Raw genomic sequence first — 22,196 nt, 5'->3', positions numbered from 1 at the left:
CTCGTGTCATCAAAGCTAACTGATTGGGGCAGAAGGCAGAGAGGCAAGAAAAGGAGGAAGCTTTACCATATGTCTTCATTTGGGTTTCCCCAGAAGCTGATCCTACAATTACGATTTGAGCACAAGTGGTTTGTTTGGGAAGTGAGGAAATTGCCAGTAGGGAATTGGAGAAAAAAGAAAGGGCTGGGAAGGCAGCCAAGAAAACCAATAAAAGGTGTAGTATCAAACTAGCTACTGCTGTCGCCCAGTGGAATTTTTCCTACAGAGGAAACTGGGACCCCATGTAAACCATATTCCCGAGTTATCCTACCCAAGGCTGAGGGAATTGGGGTGTTTATGCACCATCTTCCATCAGTTATTGGTTGAGGGCTCCTCCTGGGGTACACTAATTCCCCAACACTTCCTGCCTTCCATGGGAGCAGCAGAGTAGGCTCAGTCAAGAAAAAGGCAAAAAAAAAAGCCAAGTTGGCAGTCAGAAGCGAGCCAGCATGAGCTGAAGTGGTGCGAGCAGGAGGATAGGGACAGACACTAGAACATCTGCTACATCAGACCGGGCTGCTGCTGAAAGTCTTACATAAACCCAGAGCAGGAACGGGGCCACTGCCACGAGAAATCCATGGTAGACGAAATTTCTATACAACAAGCACATATCTGCCACTGGAGGCCTAAAGTGTTCACGTAATTTCAGCTAATTATCTGATTCAGGGGCCAATTTCCACTAGTTTTAAGTCAAAGTAAGTTTTCATGGTGTTTATATAGGTTATTTTCCTCCTTCGTTGGTGGAAGCAAGATGGAAAGCTCATTTGCATTTTAATGATAAAATAGGACCTTTTCCCTAGAATAGCATGTGAGAGAACAGAGCAGGACAAAAGTAATTTTGGGGAAATGTGGGGGAAGATTAGTACTTCATAGGATGTGCTCTGTCATCATGATAGCTCATTCCCTGATGATGAAGTGAAGACACACATCCCTGCCCAAGAGCCTGCCAGTACCAGGCCTTTTCCTTCCATGAGTACCTGTCCCCACCATCTCCACTGCCATCACAGCAACTGAGGAAGGGATACACCATCTCATGACTCCAGAAAAGCACTGGGGTGGGTGGAGGGGGCACGGGGCAGGAGGGGAGCCACCTAAGACACCATAGTGTTTCATTACGATCTATTATTGAAGACAAGACAAGAAAGATGGCATTTCCTCCATCATATTGAGTGACTGGTTGCTGGGTTTCCAATGCACAAAGTATATTTCTCCCATCACTTTCATTTCTGTAACTATCCAAGTTCATACAATAATCCTTAGGAAATGGACAAAAGAATTAGACTGGCCAACACTATGTGAGTATACAGACATGAAACCATATCCTCCTCAAGGTAGATGGAAAATATCAGAGTTCTTGCAACTACAGCAATTCCTCAGGATGTCCACACCCAGTGGGACACACCCCTCTCTATAGAAATGGTGTTCTGCATGACGCAGAGGTCTAACCAGAGACCTTTGAGTGGATGAGAAGGCCAAGGTCTTGCCTTGGAGCCAAGATGGACCTGGGCACAAATCCCAGCTCAAACGCTTTCAAGATGGGTGGCCATGAGCAAATTACATACACACTCTCAGCCTCAGTTTCTTCATCTTCCAAATGGACTAATACAACTGTCTCAGATGATTGTCTTCATTCTTCATTCAAAATAGATATGGATGCAACATGAGTGAACCTTGAAAGCATTATGCTAAGTGAAAGAAATTGATCTCACACACACACACACACACACACACACACCCCTACATGTTGTATGATTCCATTTATATGAAATGCTCAAAATGGCAAATCCATAGAGACAGAAAGTAAATTCATGCTTGCCAGGGACTGGGAGAGATAAAATGGGGAGTGACTGCTAATGGATACAGAGTTTCTTTTTGGAGTCACGAAAATTTTCTACAATTAGATAGTGATGATGATTGCACAACTCTGTGAATATACTAAAAACCACTGAATTGTACATTTTAAATAGGTAATTTTATGGTATGTAAATTATATCTTAATAAAGCTCTTATTTTTTAAAAATAGATAAGGAGTCCTTGTTACATCCAGATCCTTTGGAAGCCATGAGCATCTAAGTCGGTTGGCTAAACATTAGGATATTAACCGGAAGAACAAGCAAGTGACTCAGGCTACTGTGAAGAGTAAATTACATATTACATGCTAAGCACTGAGTACTACGCCTGAGCCACTGAAGACCCTCAGCAAGTGGGTGTTACCAGTAGCAGCATCATTGATGTTTATTAGGTGCCTCCTGTGTGCCAGGCATTGTGCTCTGCTCTTTGTGTGCATGGTCTCATTTAAGAGATCTCATTTAACCATACCTACCCTAGGGAGTAGTTACTTTTATCATTTCCAGTTCTCAAGTTGGGAAACAGACACAGGGGGGTAAGTTAGTGCCTAAGATCAGAAGCTTGGGAGTGGCAGAGCTGGTGGGGCACACCTGAGCTCTTGCACATCTTCTCGTCACACACTTCATCTCCAGCAGCAGCCGTGGGAGTATGACCACTGTCAACAACCATCAGCGCCTCCAGTCAAGGTTCCCTCGATCACTAGGATGAGCTTAAAACAGAGCGGAAATCTCTGATAGATACTGGAAGGATGGCTCCTACAGGTCTCTTCCAGCCACTCAGCTGAGAGTCCTGGCAGTGGAAGTGCGGCCTCATCCAACCTGCCTCAAACTGCAGGTGAGACTCTCACTACCCCTGGATTCTTAATGGACACCCCAGTCAGTCCAACCATCTGCCGCTTCCTTAAGCCCTTGTGACCCAGACTGGCATCCTTGGTTCTCTGTTGGCCTCAGTCTGCCCCAGCAGCCCAGATAAGGCTAAGAGACTGCAAGGCATATAACAGACAAAAGTCCTAATTTCCCCCTACTCAAAAGACATGTAAATTAGACACTTTGGAAATCACGTGTAGCAAAAAGTTACTATCTGCTAGAGTGTATTGTGTGTGTGAGTGTGCGCATACGCATCCAGGTGCATGCACACTTGTGTGCACTCACACAATTTGTACTCGACTACCTCACATTTCAGCATCTTGCAATTCCTTGGAGATTAATTTACACGCCATCATCATGGAAAAGACTCAAACTCCAGTCTCGTCCCAGTATACATGCACAAGCCGCGGAGTCCTAATTAACACAGATTCTTCACAAAATCTAATTACAAACTAGGCAGCTCTGAGGCCTTCTTTGAAATCACTAAATTTTCTAACAGAATGTCACCACCTTCGGTAGCATCAGTACTCATTCCATACTAACTTCCCATATTAAGCATTTTTGCCTGGCAATGGAATATCAGAATGGCCTCATTTTCATCCTTATTAACATATTTTTGGAACCTCTTTACTTGTCAAATGTGTGCCTGAAACAGATTTCTAAAATGCAGAAGTTGACCTGAGTGTAAGAGATGCTAAGCCTTGGCTAAATGGCTAGTTTCATGAGGGCAGAGACTTCATCTTATTTATTGCTGTACCTCCAGGGCCTACGACAGTGCCTGTCACGAAGAAGACACCGGGCAAATATTCACTGAAGAAATGAATAGATGTCTTCTCCAAGAGGCTGAATATACACTCACATTTGTACTTGCTGCAGACACAGAGAATTTAATTTGAAATCTCAGAACCGATATGCTCCAGACTCTAGTAGAGCCTACCACTCTTCCTCGATTCTTTTTCCCATAGGAGGGAGAATATAAAAAAGTCTCCAGCAGGCACAGCATGGTGGCTCACACCAGTAATTCCAGCACTTTGGGAAGCTGAGGTAGGCAGATTGCTTGAGCCCAGGAGCTCGAGACCAGCCTGGGCAATATGGCAAAATCCCATCTCTACAAAAATGCATAAATCTGCCAAGTCTGGGGGCATGTGCCTATAGTCCTCGCTACCCAGGAGGCTGAGGTGGGAGGATTGATTGAGCCCAGGAGGTCGAGGCTGCAGTGAGCTATGATTGCACCACTGCACTCCAGCAGTGATCTTGTCTCAAAAAAATAAAAAACTAAAATTAAAAATTAATAAAAGGCCCCAACACCTGTTGGCATTGCCATAAGCATCACTGTTGAATAATGAAGGTTAGCATTACAGGTTCATAGATATGCTTCATTCCCTCTTTGCTGTCTGGGCAAGCACAAGTCACTTGACCAATCTAGATTCAGTGTTGCCTTAAGAAGCCTCAATGGCCTTGGATATCTCAAAGTTCCTTCCAATTTATGAAGTCAATTTAACATGAGCAAGGCAACCTCTGAACAACATTTACACAACAAAAAGTTGCTTTCAGTGACCTTCCTGTCACTCCCACCCTCCAGAGCCTTCAGCCTGCTCCCTACACAGCACCTGACTTCTCCCCTTCCCACTTGACACCAGCCTATCAATAAATATCAGTCCCTGGTTCTGTTCTCTCTTGGTCCAGTTCTCTCATAGAAACTATTAATTTGGCTGCACCCATGGGTAATTGAGAATTAGTCTGTTACCCTGAGGAACTACATTTGCATTTTAACAGGATGTGTTCTGGAGCTGACGTTTTAATCCATATCTCTATCAATGCATTTATCGTGGTGTATCATAATTACTTGATGATGCACCTGTCTCAGTAGCTAGACTGTGACTTCTTTGGGTACACAGCCTCGGGTCTTTTTCATCTTTCTGTGTCAAATGCCTAGCCCCATTTCTGTAAGCACTCAGTCGCTAAGTGTTTATGGAATAACCAGATGGATGAGTGACAACACCTAATGAATAAAGTAACTGTTAAGGTTGTAGGCATCCTGATAGTCATGGGAAGGAGTGGTGTGTGTCAGCTGTGGAGAGGGACTCTACAGGGCTCTTCAAATCCCACCCCCTGTGGCTGTCCGCTCTGCCTGTCTTTAGTACCGAGGCTGAATGCAGAGATTATTGCCTGACCAGCAGGCATTCACGCTCCTATAGAAACTGTGTTCTCACCCTGCCAGAGAAAAGGATCGGCACATCAGAAGCTTTCATTAATTCAGGCTTTGGGGAGGCCTTCCAAGCTAAGTCCACAAGAACACAACTAGCAGGGGGTCCCATTAGAGTCAAAGGAGAAATACCCCAATGTTACAATACCTCTGGACACACCAGGAACAAAGTGACGGCGGGCATGGAGGGGCAATTTTTATCAGATCCACTATGCTGAACTGAAAGCCACAGGCTTCCAAAAGGCGCATGAAGTATAACAGAATATGAGCGAGTGCACCAGCTTTGCATTTATTGATTCATCGACTGCAGATATGCAGATTGTCACAGAATCAAGGGTCATGTAACAAAGCCAGGGAAAATATCATTTTAATTAACAGAAATTGAAAATGCAATCGCCATTGCTTTCAGATATACCTCCCATTTGCAACCAGAAGTTTGGAATTGGTTATCATAATTCAAAGATGTCAAGAAAAGCTCTTTTTTCTGCATAAATATTTTTTAACAGCTTTTATGTAGGATTCCTATAAGAATACACAGATACCCCAGGTGAGGTCAGCACCATGCCTGTCACACAGTAAGTATCCTCTGAAAACATTCGCTAAAGCAATCATTTGACTTATTAGCGATTTAAATAAAAATCTGATTGTGTCATCCTCCCACTTCAAATCAATCAAGACCTTCCTGTTATTCTCAGAAAAAAAAAGAGCTCCTTAGTAAGACCTACTATGCCCTACATGACCTGAGCACCCCCGCTCTTTCCCCATCCTCATGCGCCATGCCACACCTCACTTTCCAACCAGTACCAAACCCACATCTCCAAACAAGAGACCGGGGCTCTCTTTCCTGCACCTCATTGCCTTTCTCTGTTCATTTAAAACACATCTGAAAACCTCACAATCTATACCAGACTGTGAGTGCAGGAGTGTTACTGGAAACATTGAGTGCCATGAGCCACCATTGTTATGCCCAGCTGTAAATAAGTTTAGAGTATCTATACTACATTACTTAGGACCAATTTTCACAGTAAAAATCGAAAAGCGGAGGAAATTAGGTACATGTGGCTTAGTCTGGATCATAATGAATCTTTGTGGATCCCAGAATTGAAAAAGGGGCTGCAGGAAGTATTCAGTTAGTAGGAAGTTAAAATCGCCAGTGTAGAAACCACCCTGAAAGTGAGTCTCTTGTCAGGGTGGTTGGGGGCAGGGATGGGGGAATTTCTGGATGAAAGAATAGAAGGGAAAACAACAGAACCAGAAGGGGGGCACAATGGCATCTTGGCATCCTGAGACTTTTTCTACTCTTGGTTACTATGGTTACAGACGCAATCAGTGCTGGCTCCTGAATGTGACTGGGGCCCCAGGCAGCTCCATTCAACACTCTCACCCTGTCCCAGACCCTGTCTTTGCCATTTTGAGCAGTAAGTGACATATTCAACAATGTCCGGTTCCTGATCATTCTCAAGTCCATGGTGCAACTCAAAAGAAACCATATTCACTCGCCTCTGCCCAGAACACAGAAGCTCCAAAACCTCCTTCAGAATATAAAATTGCCTCAGGAATAAGCCAGGCATGTAATGTTTGGAAACATGGGAACCTCTAAGGCATCGGATGCATCCTGCTTCCTGGAAATCATTTTCTCAAGACTGTACAGAAAAAGAAACAAGATTGTCAAAAAAATGTTTACTCAAAATATGACAAGGAGTGCTAACGGTCCTCCCTCCATCAGCAGCTTCTCACTGTGTGTTTGCCATCACCCCCAGGCACACGGTCCCTGCCATCTTGGCGGGATGCCGACTTGCGTTTCAGTCACCATACAGACACATGGCCTGCAGGCACTGCAGGAACACACCAGACACACACCAGACACCCCATTCCCCAGCATTTCTACTGCTCGGCCTGGAGGCCATCCTGTTTTTTCTGGTTTTACCCAAGGAAGTTAAGTTGTCAGTCACTGACTCTGTAAAAGAAGGGACATTGTAAAGAAAGGGACTCTGTAAGAGAATTGGGACCATGAGTTATCACACTCCACCTCTAGTTTCACAGTCAGAAAAAATAGGGTGGACTGTGGGGTTATTTTTTTAAAATAAATGTTTACACATTTACCCATAGCATGGTGCCCACACAACACAGGCTCAATAGACACTTCCAGTATTTGAATAATACAACAAGTTTGGACTGATAGGTATGCTGGGATCTGTTATAAGACCATATGTTCATATTATACATACATCATCATCATTCTCACTGTCTTTCTAGAATAATGTTTCAAGCCATTGGTAAATGAAAAGGTAAAAATGGAGTTAAATGAATCATCATTCTGTGGTTAAGTAGAAAATGCAGGCTTAAACAAAATTAAACAGACTTCTGAACTACAGGATTATCAGAGAGAGGCGTATGAGGCAGAGGTAAGAGTTCAGGTATTAAATCAGACAGACCCGGGTTCAAGTCGTAGCACGACTAGGTAACTTTGGGCAAGTTACGTAAGCTCTATAGGCCTCAGCCTCCTCATTCAGAAAGCAGAGATAATAATTTCACCTATTTCTTTGGATTATGAATAGGATTATATGAGATAATAACTACAAAGCACTTAGCCTAGCATGTAGTGCCTATTCAATAAATAGGAAAAGATTCTCATGGTGATTTTTCAATATATCCTCAAATTCTTTGACATGCCTCCCTTCCAACGTGAATGTAGTCACCCCCACTCCTCCCCAGAGGTGGACTAACTTTAGCGACTGGCATCTAAGAAAAAGAATGTAGTGGTAGTAACAATATGTGATTTTTGAAGCTAAGTCATAAAAAGTGTTGCCAATTCCACCTTGTTCTCTCTTGAATCACTTGTTCTTGGGGAAGCCAGACACCATGTCACATATGAGTACACATAAGCATCCCATGGAGAGGCCCACATTCGCAGGAAACGAGGCCTCTCCCCAACAACCAGCAGCAATTTGCAAGTCACATGAGTGCACCATCTTGGAAACAGATCCTTCTGCCCCAGTCAAGCCACCAGATGACAGCAGCCCAGACAACATCTGACTAACCAATGACAGACTCCTAGTCAGACCACCCAACTAAGCTATCCCTGAATTATTGATCCGCAGAACTTATGAGATAAGAAATGTTTATATTGATTTAAGCCACTAAATGTTGGGGTTATTTGTTACACAGTAATACAGTAACATGCTAACGTGCATGATGACTCTCTAGGAATGACTGAGCACGTATCATACTGCAAACTGACTTTACCATGACACCACTTTTCTTCTCAGAGTATCTGATGAATCTATGTCTCATAGAAGACACTTTGGGAAATGTTGGTCTGGAATTTAACAGTTTATGAAGTTTGTTCACATTTGTCTCATTTGATCATCTCAGCAACTGTGAAGTGGTTATTATTGTGATCTTTATTTTATCCAAAAGAAAACTAAGGATAAGAAAGGTTAAGTGACATGGCCAAGCTCACATAGTGTTATGGTCTGAATGTGTCCCCCCAGAATTCATATGTTGAAATCCTAACCCCAAAGGTAATGTTATTAGGAGATTGGACCTTTGGAAGGTAATTAGGTCATGCGCATGGAGCCTTCATGATTAGGATTAGTGTACTTATAAAAGAGGCCCAAGAAAGACCCCTCACTTTTTCCACCATGAAAGGACACAGCAAGAAGGCACCATCTATGAGCTGAAAAGCGGGCCCTCACCAGATGCCAAATCTACCAGTGCCTTGATCTTGGACTTCCCAGCCTCCAGAACAATAAGAAATAAATCTCTGTTGTCTATAATCTATCTAGTTTGTGGAATTTTATTAAAGCAACCCAAATCGACAATGATACACAGCTAATAAAGTTGGTACAACATTAACCTCAGACTCAAATATTGTGATTCCAAGCCATGTTCTTTCACTGGTCTTTTCTCTGACTTAACCAGGACAGCCTAGGTTGTTTAAATCTGAACTAAGAATACTAAGAGTCTACCAGAGTACCAGGAGGGTTGTGCTCTGCTATGGACCACCTCCTGGATGATCCAGACAGTGAACCAGATGCTTCCAAGAGGCTGAGCTGGAGGCTGCCCTGACTTCACAGGCTGTCTACTGCAACTGTGAGAACAGCATAATGCAGGTACCACTCATGCAGCCTTTATGATGATCCAGCATTCTTCTACAAGCTTTGCATGTATCACTTTATGTCATCCACATAACAAACTAAGGAAGTAATGGCTGTAATTATCTCTATCTTGCAGATGAAGATACCAAGTCATAGAAAAATGAAGCAATGTTCCCAAATCAGCCTCTAGTAAATCATGCTTGGATGAGGACTTAGGCAATCTAAGACTATCAGAGAAGGAAGGGATCTCAACAACCAAAAACTCAATTCCCTCCTTTTCTAAATGAGTGTCAGAGCCAGTCCTAGAAACCAGGTCTCCTATCCTAAGCTCCTATACTGTACAGACAGTGACATTTTGCCCGGAGTCTAGGTTAAATGACTATAACATGTATTTAATCTCCTTTCAGGTTATCGTAATAATGCATAGGCCGAACCAGATAAATTCCTTTGGCCTAAAGCAACATTCTTAGCCAGCAGAATCCAGGAGCTGGCCCAGGTTGGTCCATGGTTAACATGGGTAACAACATTCCCTAAATTTCAGAGAAAAATGCAAATTAATAAATAGACTTTTTTCATCTCTAAGCTTTTCCTCCCATCAATTTTTCTTAAACACTTGGTGCCTGACTTTTGTCTCAGAGGACAAAGTAAGTGAAGGTTTGATGTCAAATATTTTATCACACCTAATATCAAGCATCTCTATTCTGCGTGTCAGGCTCATATCACGTTAAATTTAGTAAGTTATACTATTTATCTTTATCATGCTAAATATTTGGTGTGTGATTATTTAGGGGATCTCAAGTTCTGCTTGCACATAAGAAACTCATTTTCTTGGTAGTATAATTTTTGCTAGCTTGCATGTCAAAATTATGAATATTGGTGTTTTAGGCATCTACAAAGGTTACTGTGACTTCCAGACTCTCCATCACCTGACCAAATCTTCATTTTCTATTCAAGGAACTCCTTTTTTTTTTCTGAGAATGAGTCTTGCTCTGTCACCCAGGCTGGAGTGCAGTGGCGCAATCTCGACTCACTGCAAGCTCCACCTCCCGGGTTCACGCCATTCTCCTGCCTCAGCCTCCCCAGTAGCTGGGACTACCCGCGCCCAAGCAAACTCTGCAGGATTTGGGGATGCGGGGTGGGGAAGGAATAAAGGAATGAAGAAAAGAAGAAAGGGAGGAATGAAGGAAAATTTCCCTGTGATCACCTGGCTTATGTAGGGCAGTAAATCCTATGTTTTCCTTTCTAATCTTGTTTCCCCATCATTCCACTCTGCTTCAAAGTTACTTCCATGGAAAGGGTAAGTGATGAGACTAGAAGCTATTGGTAATACAAAACGTAAAATTTCCTGAAATCCTATCCACCCCCCAGCCTCATCCCCACTACCTCCAATGCCCATCCCTCCCCACCTCCCTGGCTCTGGGAATGGCAAAGGTAAAAAATGCAATGCTCCCTCATGACCATGCCATCCCCTACCAGTGACTATGGCCCTCCCTCACTCCCTCCCTTCAACCCTAAATTAAGGATTAGGAAGTCAGGTTTCATTTTCAATTCAGAGTACTCAGTCCTAGACACTCACAAGGGAGAAAAAAAAATCTTAAACTGTGGCTGCAAATGACAAATAAATGTTCTAGCAAGTAAATATGAGGTCCTTATTTCCCCGTTCTAGGTGATGGTAATCATCCAGACGTAGATAAACTGTAAAGTCTCTGCTGAGAGTACCCCTAGGACCAGATCCCAAAAGTGGAAGGTCCCTTGGACCTCCATAATACTTATGGAGAGAAATTACCCAGGTGGGTGTAACCAACAGGGTGACCATACTCCTAGTGCCACATTTAGGTAGATTCTGTAACCAAGCCATGCAGAGCTAAGCCCCTAACTCACTCTAAGCTCATCTGGATCGTCCAGTAGTGCCCTTTATAAGAATCAGAGTACAGAAAAAGATTGTCACTTTTATCCACCTTTCTGCATCAGCCAAGGGAGCTGTCCAAACTGAAACTTCCTAACTGGCTATCAGTAGAATGGCTTCTTTCTATTTTATCATTAATCTCTTCCTCTAATTCCCTGTAGACTAAAAGCAGAAAGAAAATCACTAGCTCACTGTGCCTATATTAAATATACTTCACACCATATCTCAGTTGTGGTTGAAGTTTCCTAATGAGGGAAAAGACTATATTTTTTAAATGCATCAGATTTAAGGTGAGGCTCATATGAAGCCAAAGTACAGATGTTTTGGAAATGGCATGGAATAGCAAAGTTATCCTGCTCAATCTTAATTCAACCCAGTGGTCACCGGGATTGGCAAAAGGATGGTGAAGCTCCTTAGATACTGCTGGAAAAGAAGCCTGAACTAAATCTTGGCCAAGACAGTTTTTGGAACACAGCTCCTTGGTACTTTTGAGGATAATTGTGGTGATTTTGGCACATTTTAAATCCCATTTGGAACACTGATCTCCTGAAAATTGGATATTAAATAAAAAATAGATTATTTTCTTTCCAGGAAATCTAAGCTATGCAAATGTGTGTTTGGAAACACATTAATAAAGCTAGCACTTAAGCAACCTAGCAAGTTGAAAATGGCCCCCATTCACGAAAGACCAAGATATTTTTTTAGCCAGTACAGCAGAAGGAAGATCTAAGGGTCTTCACCTGAGCTCATAAGAATGAAAGTGTAAACCTGTACAATAAGTACAACCTGCTGAAAATAGCCGTCGACTAAAGATTCACTGATCAACAGGGAGACTGCTTCCTCTAAATCTCTCAGAGAAACCTTTGAATACACTTTTGGGTAACAAAGAGCAAGAGAAGGTGGAATGAACAAAGACGCTGGGAGGAAGGAAAGCTTGAAGGAAACTGTCATGGACGTAAGCATCAAAAGGCCTAGGGTAGCCCCAGCTCTGCCTATTTGTTGCTTTGGGCTCCCACATAAATCATTTATCCTTTCTACATCTTGCTTTATGTGTCAGTAAATCTAAGACTCTAATTCCTACAAAAATAGGGTTGTTTAAAGAACAAATGAGATTATTCCTAAAAAGTGTTCTGTAAACTAAAAGGTGCTATGCACATAAGGTATGGGCTTCTCCAGAATTTTGCATTAAAGTGTGCACTAAAAATGCAGCTTTTTAAAAAAATCCAGCTCCAATCCTATAGCTTTGCTTCTTTCTTAAGCGGATTAAAGTACCTAAAAATAGCCACACTCCAATAGCTAATATGAGCCAAATTATTTATTGGACACTGACCATATCTTTAGCAGGCTAGATCAGTCCACCCATCCACCTTCACCGCACTTCTATTCAGCCTTCTTACGCCTGGTCAAAGATAAGAAAAGAAGGAAAACAGCCCACTGGAGGCTTTAGGGAGAGCTGGAGCTTGCAAGGGAGTGGGAATATCAGTGTCCTTTCTGATAATGCCGGTATTTGGGGATATTCTTCCTTTCTCCTTATTTGTACTTTGCCATTTGTAGCTTAGAGGCGTCCTGCAATTTCCATGATGCATAAAGCCTTCGGTCCTCTCCAATCCATTCTGCCAACCTTCCATTCACTCAGCAAAGGGTTGCTGAGTGCCAGGCACTTTCCACGGCACTGGGGTTATGGCAATAAACAAGACAGAGAAAGTCCCTGCTCATGCAGCTCATATGCTAGTAAAGGAGGCTGGCACCAAATATGGCCCATGAGTAAGTGAGATGGTTTCAAGTCATGACAAGTGCCAGTAAGACAGCTGAACAGATGACATAAGAGAAAATCATGGTGCTGGGGAACAAGAGGAGAGGTCTTTCAGATGGGACAGGGAATCCCTTCCTGACAAGAGGACATTTGAGCTGAGATTCAAATGACGGAAAGGAACCAGCTATGTGAAATGCATTATAAGCAGTGGGAATTCCAAGCGCAAAGGCCCTCAGACAGATGCAAGTGTGATCTATTTGAGGAATGAAAGGAAGACAACTGGCCCCAAGATCAGATCAAGATGGGGAAAGTTGAAGAGACAAAGTCAAAGAGATAGACAAAGGCAATGACTCCTTTCTCCACGGAAGGGAAGGGAAACCCAGAAAAGCTAAATGAGCAGCCCAAAGTCATACAACTAAGTATTGCTACAGCTACTTGTAGAAGCTAATTATTTTGCCCCCAAATCCAAAGTTTTTTATACTGTATTCATCTGCTTGCCTCTAGTGAGAGGAATACTATTTACAGATCTTACTGTTTTAACAAGATCTTAATACACAAAAGCAGCAGGTAAATACCAATTCTAAGCAGAAAATCATCAACAAATGATGCTGATGATTTAAAGTGCACGTTGCCGGGCGCAGTGGCTCACGCCCGTAATCCCAACACTTTGGAATGCTGAGGCGGGTGGATCACCTGAGGTCGGGAGTTCAAGACCAGCCTGGCCAACATGGTGAAACCCTGTCTCTACTAAAAATACAAAAATTAGCCAGGCATGGTGGCTCATGCCTGTAATCCCAGTTACTCGGGAGGCTGAGGCAGGAGAATCGCTTGAACCCAGGAGGCGGAGGTTGTGGTAAGCCGAGATCGTGCCATTGCACTCCAGCCTGGACAAAAAGAGCGAAACTCCATCTCAAAATAAATAAATAAATAAATAAATAAAGTGCACGTAAATGCTGCTATGAAAGCTATGACTTAGAACCAATCTACTTTTAGTAGGTCCTACACAAACAGTAACGCTCTTTGAAGAAGGCTCTGTTCCATGAATAGGAAGAAAGGCCACAGCTCACCAGAGAAGAACCATTTTACATTTGGGTCTTGTTTTTACCTACACCTCTTGACAATGCATTGCTTAATCCACCCAAATGCCATCCAGACCAATCTATTCTCAAACTACCTTCATTTTGTGCTATTAAATTGTAGGGTAATAAGGCTGTAAGAAAAACATTATAATTACAACTGCCTTCCACAACCCACGAGAGCACCTCCGCCTGAAGGGTCATGTCTGTTGATAGACAAATCCTACAGTCCAAGTAGCGTGACCTGTCTCTCTCCTCTTTCCCCTAATACTGCTGGGTTCCCCTTCATCTTTTCCCTGCTAAACACATTTGGTCTGTGTAATCCAGAGCCTCCAAAATACAGACCCAAACTCCGTCCAGTAGTCACTGACTTGCCCATCAGACACGGAAATGAAAACACTATTGTCTAAATAGGTTAGTAGACAAAAGAACGAGTAGGGTAAGGTTGAGTCACTGTCCCCTTTTCTCCTTCCTCCTCTCTCTTCCTCTCTTTTATCCTCCTTCTATTCCAATCCCTTTTCCTCTTCATCCTCTCTCTTCTTCTTTTCCTCCTCCCAACAAGCTTCTTCACTTCCTGAGCTTTGGGAACCTTACCAGGCAAAAGCCAAAGTCCCAGTAAGAAACACCGACTTGAAGAGTGTTTAAGAGCCCAGATTCTAATCTTGTCCTACTAGCTGTACAACCTTGGGCAAGTTACTCAACCTCTCTGTTCCTCAATTAACTCATCTGTAAAATTAGGATAATACCTTCCTCCTAAAATGTTTGTGAAGATTAAATTAATACTTGTAAAGCACCGGGCGTGGTGGCTCACGCCTGTAATCCCAACACTTTGGGAGGCCGAGGCAGGTGGATCACGAGGTCAGGAGATCGAGACCATCCTGGCTAACACGGTGAAACCCTGTTTCTACTAAAAATACAAAAAATTAGCCGGGTGTGGTGGTGCATGCCTGTAGTCCCAGCTACTCGGAGGCTGAGGCAGGAGAATGGTGTGAACCCAGGAGGCGGAGCTTGCAGTGAGCCGAGATGGTTCCATTGCACTCCAGCCTGGGCGACAAAGCGAGACTCCGTCTCAAAAAAAAAAAAAAAAAAAAAAAAAAAAAATACTTGTAAAGCATTAGAAGAGCACCTAGCACATAATTCTATACAGATAAGAGAGATGCCACCTCACTCCCCACTCTCTTCCCACCTCCATCCCCTGGCTAGAAAAGACTACTGTCGCCCCTACCTTTGGGAACAACTGTGCACAAGGTCAGAGAAACTCACTGGAAGGCAGATTAGTAGTGTCATGATGGCAATCAAGTGCCAAATGGGACTATAACACTTATACCATCAGATAAGTATTGTGAAAATAATTGTATGAAATAATACACATAAAGCACCTGGCATGCAATGGTTGCTCATTAAATGTTGTTATTTTGTTGAGGTTTTTTCATTTTTAGCACCATTGGTTGTAACTGAAGTTGCTATTTGCATGCTTTTCTTCACTGTGTCAGGCTGTATAATGTGTAAAATTCATCTGTGTTCATCACTGGAACATGAATATATAGAATGATGATCATACAGAAATATGCCTTAAAACCCAAAGCCAGCTTCACAAAATCAGTATCAGAGTGTTCCCTCTGTACCAAAGTTCCTTGAAGAGCCTGACCCCAGCATTTAGACAGCTGCCCACCTAACACACCCCTTGGATGGCTTGGGGACATGTCCCACTCAACAAGTCCTAGATTGAACTCATGAGCTTTCCTTCCAGACTGGTCCTACCCTGGCTGCCATCTCAGTCATTCCAATTCCTTCACTTCACTTTCACACATTATTCATGCAAAGCCTGTTGATTTCATGTCCTCCACAGCTCTCTACTCCAACCGCTTCTCCATGCCCACAGCAACTCCTCTGGCCCATGCTACCATTGTATCTGGTCCCCCATATCCACAAAGCACATAGCCCTTGTTTTGAAACTTAGTTCAAATCATGTCACTCTTTGTCTTGAAATTCCTCATTGGCTTAAGATAAATACTATACTCTTCCAACCCCACAACCCTACCCCACCTCCAACAACACAGGGCTTGGTGGGGGGGAGGCTCGCCTGTGGATCCCCCAGTCATATTTCAAAACACAAGCTCTCTTGCTCTCTGCTAGGGATAAATACGTTTTTCAGGGATTTCCCAAAAGAAAGCCAAAGCACACTTCCAAATTTCCAGAGATTTCAAATAGAGACAAAATGAAAGGTTTGTGCTGTGTTTGCGGTATAACAGCCTGGGTGTTTAAAAAAGGCAATACCTCTTCACTCACTCTTCAGTAGCCATGGGAACCTTCTTTCAGTTCATCAAATACACATGCCTCTTCTGCCTCAGGCCCTTTGCACTTGCTGTTCCCTTTTCTGCAACAATTCCCCTCCCCCTTAGACAATTAACTCCCATACATCCTCCAGGCCTAAGTCCAAGTGTCATCTCCTCAGGGAAGCCTTCTCCGGTCCTTGTCAATCTCTTCTATCAGACACTTTCTTAAACCTCTGATGCTCTCCTTGGAGCATACATAAACTTTGAAGTATGCATTCCTCCATGCAATGACTGATTTAGGTCTGTCTTCCTCACTGTAAACTCCAACACAGAGCTTTTGTCTTTCCTGTTCTGACTGTATCTCCAGTGCCTAGGACAGTGCTTAGTATGCAATAGGCATTTAACAAATATGTTTTTCAGGGATTCTCCCCCCAAAAAAGCAAAGGCAGACCTCCATATTTCCAGAGATTTCAAGTAGAGACAAAATAAAAGGTTTGGGCTGTATTTAAGACGTAACAACCTCGGTGTTTAAAAAAAGGCAGTATCTCTTCATGCACTCTTCAACAGCCAGTCAATTCCTAAGACATTTACTCAACAAATAAGGTTTCTTCTCTCCAGTCTGGAGAAAAAGAAGAAATGCACTCATAAAGAACATTAAACACACACGCACCCCAAATAAACAAATTTCGATCCCAATACACACAGAGGCGTTGCCTCGCCTGACACAGTTGTCAGATGAGCTAAGAGAAATGCTAAAGAGCACTCTTGTCACAACTGGACACGCGGTTCCAACTTGTTCTGCTCCCATACTGATCATTCCCTTGGAGCCTTAACATCTGTATGCTAATTACAGACACGGTGGCCGACGCTAGGCACACACAAATCCGTCTTAATCGCTCCCTTTTGCGTGGATGAAACCTGATCCAACATTCGTAAAAGCATGCAAACCACACCACTGCTTGAGCGGGCACACTTCGTGCCCCTCCCTGATGCCTTGCCAGCCCCACCCTTCTCACAAACCACCCCTCCTCCGCTTCTACTCTGACCTGAGCCTAACTAGCTGCTAGGTTTGGTAATAAGATTGAACGAAGACTCAGGAGGCCCTGTGGGCTCCATTATTCTGCATGCCCTGCGAGAAGGGCCCACGCCTAGGGACGGCTGCTGCAACTCGAGCCCCACTTGCTGCCAGGAAACCTTTCCCACTGAGGACACCCGGGCATGCGGCGCAGCTCCAGGTCCAGGGGGAGGCACCCCACCCATCTGCCAGAGAGACAAAGATCACCAGAAACAAAGGACACACGCACACACACACATACACACTCGCACACTCAAAGTCAAAAGCAAATACCGACACTTGCAATTTCAAACCAAACAGTCGGCTTGGTCTATCTAAATAGATCTGGAGACAATCCAGGAGGGACAATGATTATGTGGTAATGACAGGCACTATCTGGGTTCGGAACCCACGCTGCCTCCGCCCTCCTCCCACCCGCGCTGCAGTTCCCAGGCGCATTTCCCAGCCTCAGGACACACGCTGCCAGAAGAGAGAGTGCTTCCACTCAAGGAAGCGCGCACACGCTGGAGACAGAGGCAGGGCGAGGGCAGCCAAAAGTAGGAAATACCCACCTTTAGGATCCCAGTTCACCTGTTTTCTTGGCGTCTCGATTGGAAATTTCATTGCTCCGTTGCCCAGAAGGGGAAGAAATGAAAAGAACCCAAATAATAATAAAGTCCTCAAGCTTTACACGCCTCGGTTTAGCAGTCCAACAAAACAATTTCCGAGGATGGGGGAGCCTTGGACTGGCTCGTGGAGAAACCCCAGAAAAAGACAGGTGGGAAAATACTGGCTTGGGGGAGAACTGGAGACGGCTTGGGTGTTTGCACCGGCTAGGGGGTGGCCGGCCGCGGCCCCGTGGGTAAATGAAAAAGTAAGATTGGCGAGGGGTGGATGAAAGGATGGAGAGGAAGGCTTGGGAAGATGGAAGAGCCAAGCTGCTTCCCGAAAGCGGTGCCGGCAGGTTAGGGGCTAAGCAGTCGGAAGACTGGGGCTAGGGAGAAGCCCACTGCAGTGTCACTCCAGCCCCCGAAGGCGTGTGCTCACACACTCCCGCACACACACACACAGACACATCCGCACATACACTCCCGGGCGCGCGCTTGGGCGGGCACGTCAGCCTCGCTCGGCCGCGCTGAGCGCACACGCCCCACCCCGGCCGCGGCTCCTCGCCCCCGGCGACGCCCCCCACTTCCCGCTCCCCGAAAGCCATTGGATGTAGAGGTGGCGCGGCGCCCGGGGAGCGCGCGGCGAGGGCTACCCTCCCCGTGGCGCGCCCCAGACGCCGCGCCCTGGCAGGAGAGAGCAGGGCGAGCAGCGGACCGAGGCGACCAGTCGGGAAGGCGCGCTGAGCTCCCGGCACCCGGCCCGGGGCAGCAGGAGGCGGCCGCGGACTTGCCCGCGGGACGGCGGGAGGCGGTGGGCGGCGGCGGGGAAGCCGCGGAGGGGCGGGGAGCGAGCGGCGGGGGCGCGGCTACTTACTGGCTCGGCCGGCCGGCGGGCGGGCGTAGAGGCGGCCGCGGCGCGCTTGCTGGAGTTGCAGCCGGAGACACGCTTGGTTGCCTGGAAGGCGCTGCAGGAGGCGGAGGAAGGGAGGCTGCGGCCCCGCCGCAGACCTCAGCCCCTGGGTCACCTCTTCTCACCGCTCCCACCCTGGGGTCTCCCTCCTCTTTTCTCACTTCATTTTTTTCCTCCAGCCCCTGGCTCTCTCGCCTGAGTCCCGAACCCACGTCCCTGCCGCACTCCGAGGAGGCCCGTGCCAGCCATGAGCCTTTTGTTCTGGGACCGCTCCGCGTCTGCTGCGCCCTCCCCGCCCGGGGAAGCTCGCTCCCCAGGCGCGGCTTGATCCCTTTCCCAGTTACCTGCAGCCGGACTGGGGCCGCTGGTCGTTGGCTGGAAAGGGGGCTTGAGAGAGGTACGGCGGCCCCCGAGGAAAGCGGAGTTGCCAAGACCTGGCAGCTCGTGGAAGCGGCGGCCCCGGGAGCCTGGGACCCAGCCGGGAAGATGCGAAGGGACCCAGATCTGTTCCCGGAAAGGGGCTAAACCTGGAGCACTTATCTAATACCCTCTCACTGCCCCTGCTTGAAAGCCCACAGGCGTTTGTGGTGGGGCCTCAGTCTCCAGAAAAGCCAGGTGGTGCTGAGGTGCTCTTGAATGGGTCACTCTGAGTATCAACATGAATGATGCTGACAGATTGCTTCGGATGCCTCGCAACGGAGCCTTACACGTAGTAGATGCTCAAGAAATACTTGCTAAATGAAGACATGAATTGCATGCTGCAGTGTTGAACAGGAAGTAGTTTAAACCCCTACTCTGGCTTCTAGATAAGCTTACTAAAATTTGTTGTTCATTCAACATATATGTTGAACCCCTTCCAAGTGCCATCACTGTGCTATGTGCTGGCCTTATGGCAGAGAATAAGATAGAGATCTTGCTTTCATGGGGCTTACTATTTAGTGCCATAAGGTCCTGTTAGATTGTTGTTACCTTTACTTACTCATAGAAATTGCCCAGCTCATTCCCATGCCTGCCAGCTGGGGTTCTAAAATCCCACACTAGCAGCTGATCTCTGAGTTGCATGCCACTCTAGGGCACCTTGAGGCTTTTGGGGAGCCCTCTGTCAGCAGCATCTTTCTCATCATCCATCCCTCACTATCACATCAAGGTTTCTGGGTCCAAGAACAAGACCTACAGAGGTCCGCTGTGGTCTGTAGGAAAGGTGAGTGCTTTGTCACTCAGGCTGGAGCCCTGAATTCTCTGCAAACCCCATTCAGGCAAAACCGGTACCAATCTGATGGTGCTACTCTGACTCTTCAGCCCTTTAGGCAGGTTCCCCGGGTGCTTCAGAACCATCTTCCCTGGACTCTGTAACCACACTTTGCCTCTCTCTACTAGGACTGGGAGGATGGCTAAGACATAGAAATCAAACAAACAAGGAATCTCTGTTTCTCCCAGTCCTGCCCGGAGACACCAGTGTGTATGTAAATTCTGTTCTCAAGTCCAGAGGGAGCTGCTTCTAAGAAAGGCTTTCGAACCTCACTCTGCACTCTTCTCTTTAACTGTTCACGGGCAGCTGGACTCTAGCACAGACACTGCAATACAGTGTTTTTGCCTGCATCAGAGCCAGAGAGGGGTATCAGCGGAGAAAGATACCCTCTCCTGAGTCATCAGAACATGGGGAGGCATGATTGACATTTACTGAATTCCCCCTCACCATCTCATATTCCCTCTCCATTCATCTTTGTTACATCATTTTGCAGAAGCTATAACTGGCCTCCTTTTACAGATGAGAAGATCAAGGCTCAGAGAGATAAAGAAAGACTCCCAAGGTCACGATATGGGGATTCAAACCCAAGTTTGTAGGACACAAAGGTCCATGCTCTCCATGCCAGAACCTTGTGAGTTCATCCAGTCCCCAGACCCATGAATCTGACCCTGAACCTGTCTGATGGTTTCGTTTGGGTAATGAAGGTCTAAATATGATATTTTCTAAGCCTCCAGGCCCTCTTCCTTTGCAAAATGAATTGAGCTATCGTTGTGTTCTGGGGTCTGCTTCCAGGATTTAGTTCAGTGTCCAAGGCAAATTTCTGTAGCAAGAAATGCACCCTTAGAATGCAACATCATTCAGCCAATCAACAAACGTTTATTGAGCATCACTTGGGTACAAGACAGGTTGCAGGTCCTCATTAAAAGTTATTTGGGGCCCTCGGTAATAATGACCTTCCCCAGAATGGCAACAGCAGGATGGTTATGAGGGGAGGGCTGGGGATGGGGAGGTTGGGGTAGACTCTATTAGGATAGGGAGCAGGATCAGTGTCTAGTGCTCCTGGTCTGCCTTGAAGACGTGCACTAGTCATTGGCCCTTAGGATGATCTCTCTGCTTAATCACTGGATACCGCCCCCTCCTTTCATTTCCCTACTTCCAACCTCTGGAGCTTTCTCTCACCTCCACTTTCATTCTCCTTCTCAGAATGTAGACAAAAACAAGTTTGTGACTCCCCCCAAAAAAATCCACCAAAATTAGGTAAATAAATCCCAGTACCGTTTCCCACAACGTGCCTGAAATCAAACACAACTCCTTCTCTACTGCGTATTTGGAATGGACTGTATGGAGTGGGGATGGAGGGAGACCTCCTCCCAAGAAAACTTAGCCCTTTGGGCTACTGCAATCCCTTTTCATCCCCTTCGGTTCTACCCTTTGGTTATTTACAGGCTGGCCTTCACTTACCCAAGGAAGGAAAGAAGTCGTCTGTGTAGAGAAAAAACATCCAAAAAAGATGCCGCGCCAAGCGGTTCCGTCTCCCTCTGTGCCGCTGCAACTTCCATGGCTATTGCTTCAGGCGGGTTAAGTCCGGTGGAAACAGACTGCCTAGCTTTCCTGCGGCAGGAAAACAAAACATCGTGGCGCAAAGTCCCCCCGCGCTCGTCGTCCCCCAGCAGAAGACCCGGCCTGGCGGCCGCCGCGTCTTGAGTACACTGGGTGGCAAAGCGCTGCTGTCGGGCGCACGGGTCTCTGCAGCTCAAAACCTGCCCGGCCAAAGCGCAGCAATAGTTGCTGCACCACTTTAATGAATGCCGTGTGGTCCGGCATGGGAAGGCTGGGAAAGCCCGAAAACCCCAGTCATCTCTGGCGACGAAGTTTCCCCGAGTTGGCTGGCTCCCTTACCCCCTCCCCACGCTCCAGCCCGGGGTGGCTGTGAGACCGGAGGAGACGCTGCCTGCCGCGTGGGGAGTCTCGGGGTGGCTGGCAATGATCAGCTCAGCCAGAGAAGAGTCGAACACGGATTCCGGGGCGAGGCACGAGAATTTCCTGGGACAGCGAACGGCAGGGAGTGATGAAGCAGCTTGGGGAATCCTGTTTAGTGCCAGTTCTGCAAACAGAAGAGGGAGGAGACGGTCTGATTAGAATCTACTTTGAATTCACGAATATTAGACTAAATTCATTACTCTGCCTTGGATTGTTTCCCTTTGATTTCATCCCTCTTCCCTGAAGTCCAGAAGAAATCTCAGCCTTCCATCTTTTCCCCACCCCAAGACACCTCCAAGTCCTCTTCCCAAAAGAACTGCAGTCA

The 22,196-nt window shown here is 45.9% G+C and overlaps 1 protein-coding gene across 2 annotated transcripts in view; it reads right to left on the bottom strand.

The window, feature by feature from the left end:
* Window positions 1-22,196, bottom strand: part of KCNK10 (potassium two pore domain channel subfamily K member 10) — a 180,948-nt gene that overhangs the window by 124,817 nt on the left and 33,935 nt on the right. Inside the window, exon 3 of one of the 2 annotated variants that reach the window (XM_050795868.1) lies at window positions 21,353-21,995. In XM_050795868.1, the coding sequence (XP_050651825.1) occupies window positions 21,353-21,392 (40 nt within the window). In that variant the 5' untranslated portion in view covers window positions 21,393-21,995. Of the gene's footprint in view, window positions 1-17,696; window positions 18,203-21,352; window positions 21,996-22,196 lie in introns of those variants that run through there. The other variant, XM_050795866.1, reaches the window with a different exon arrangement.

The sequence above is a fragment of the Macaca thibetana genome, chromosome 7, assembly GCF_024542745.1.
Source record: "Macaca thibetana thibetana isolate TM-01 chromosome 7, ASM2454274v1, whole genome shotgun sequence".
NCBI lineage: Eukaryota > Metazoa > Chordata > Mammalia > Primates > Cercopithecidae > Macaca > Macaca thibetana.
The sequence above is the reverse complement of the archived record's forward strand: the minus strand, read 5'-3'. Positions and strand labels throughout refer to the sequence as shown.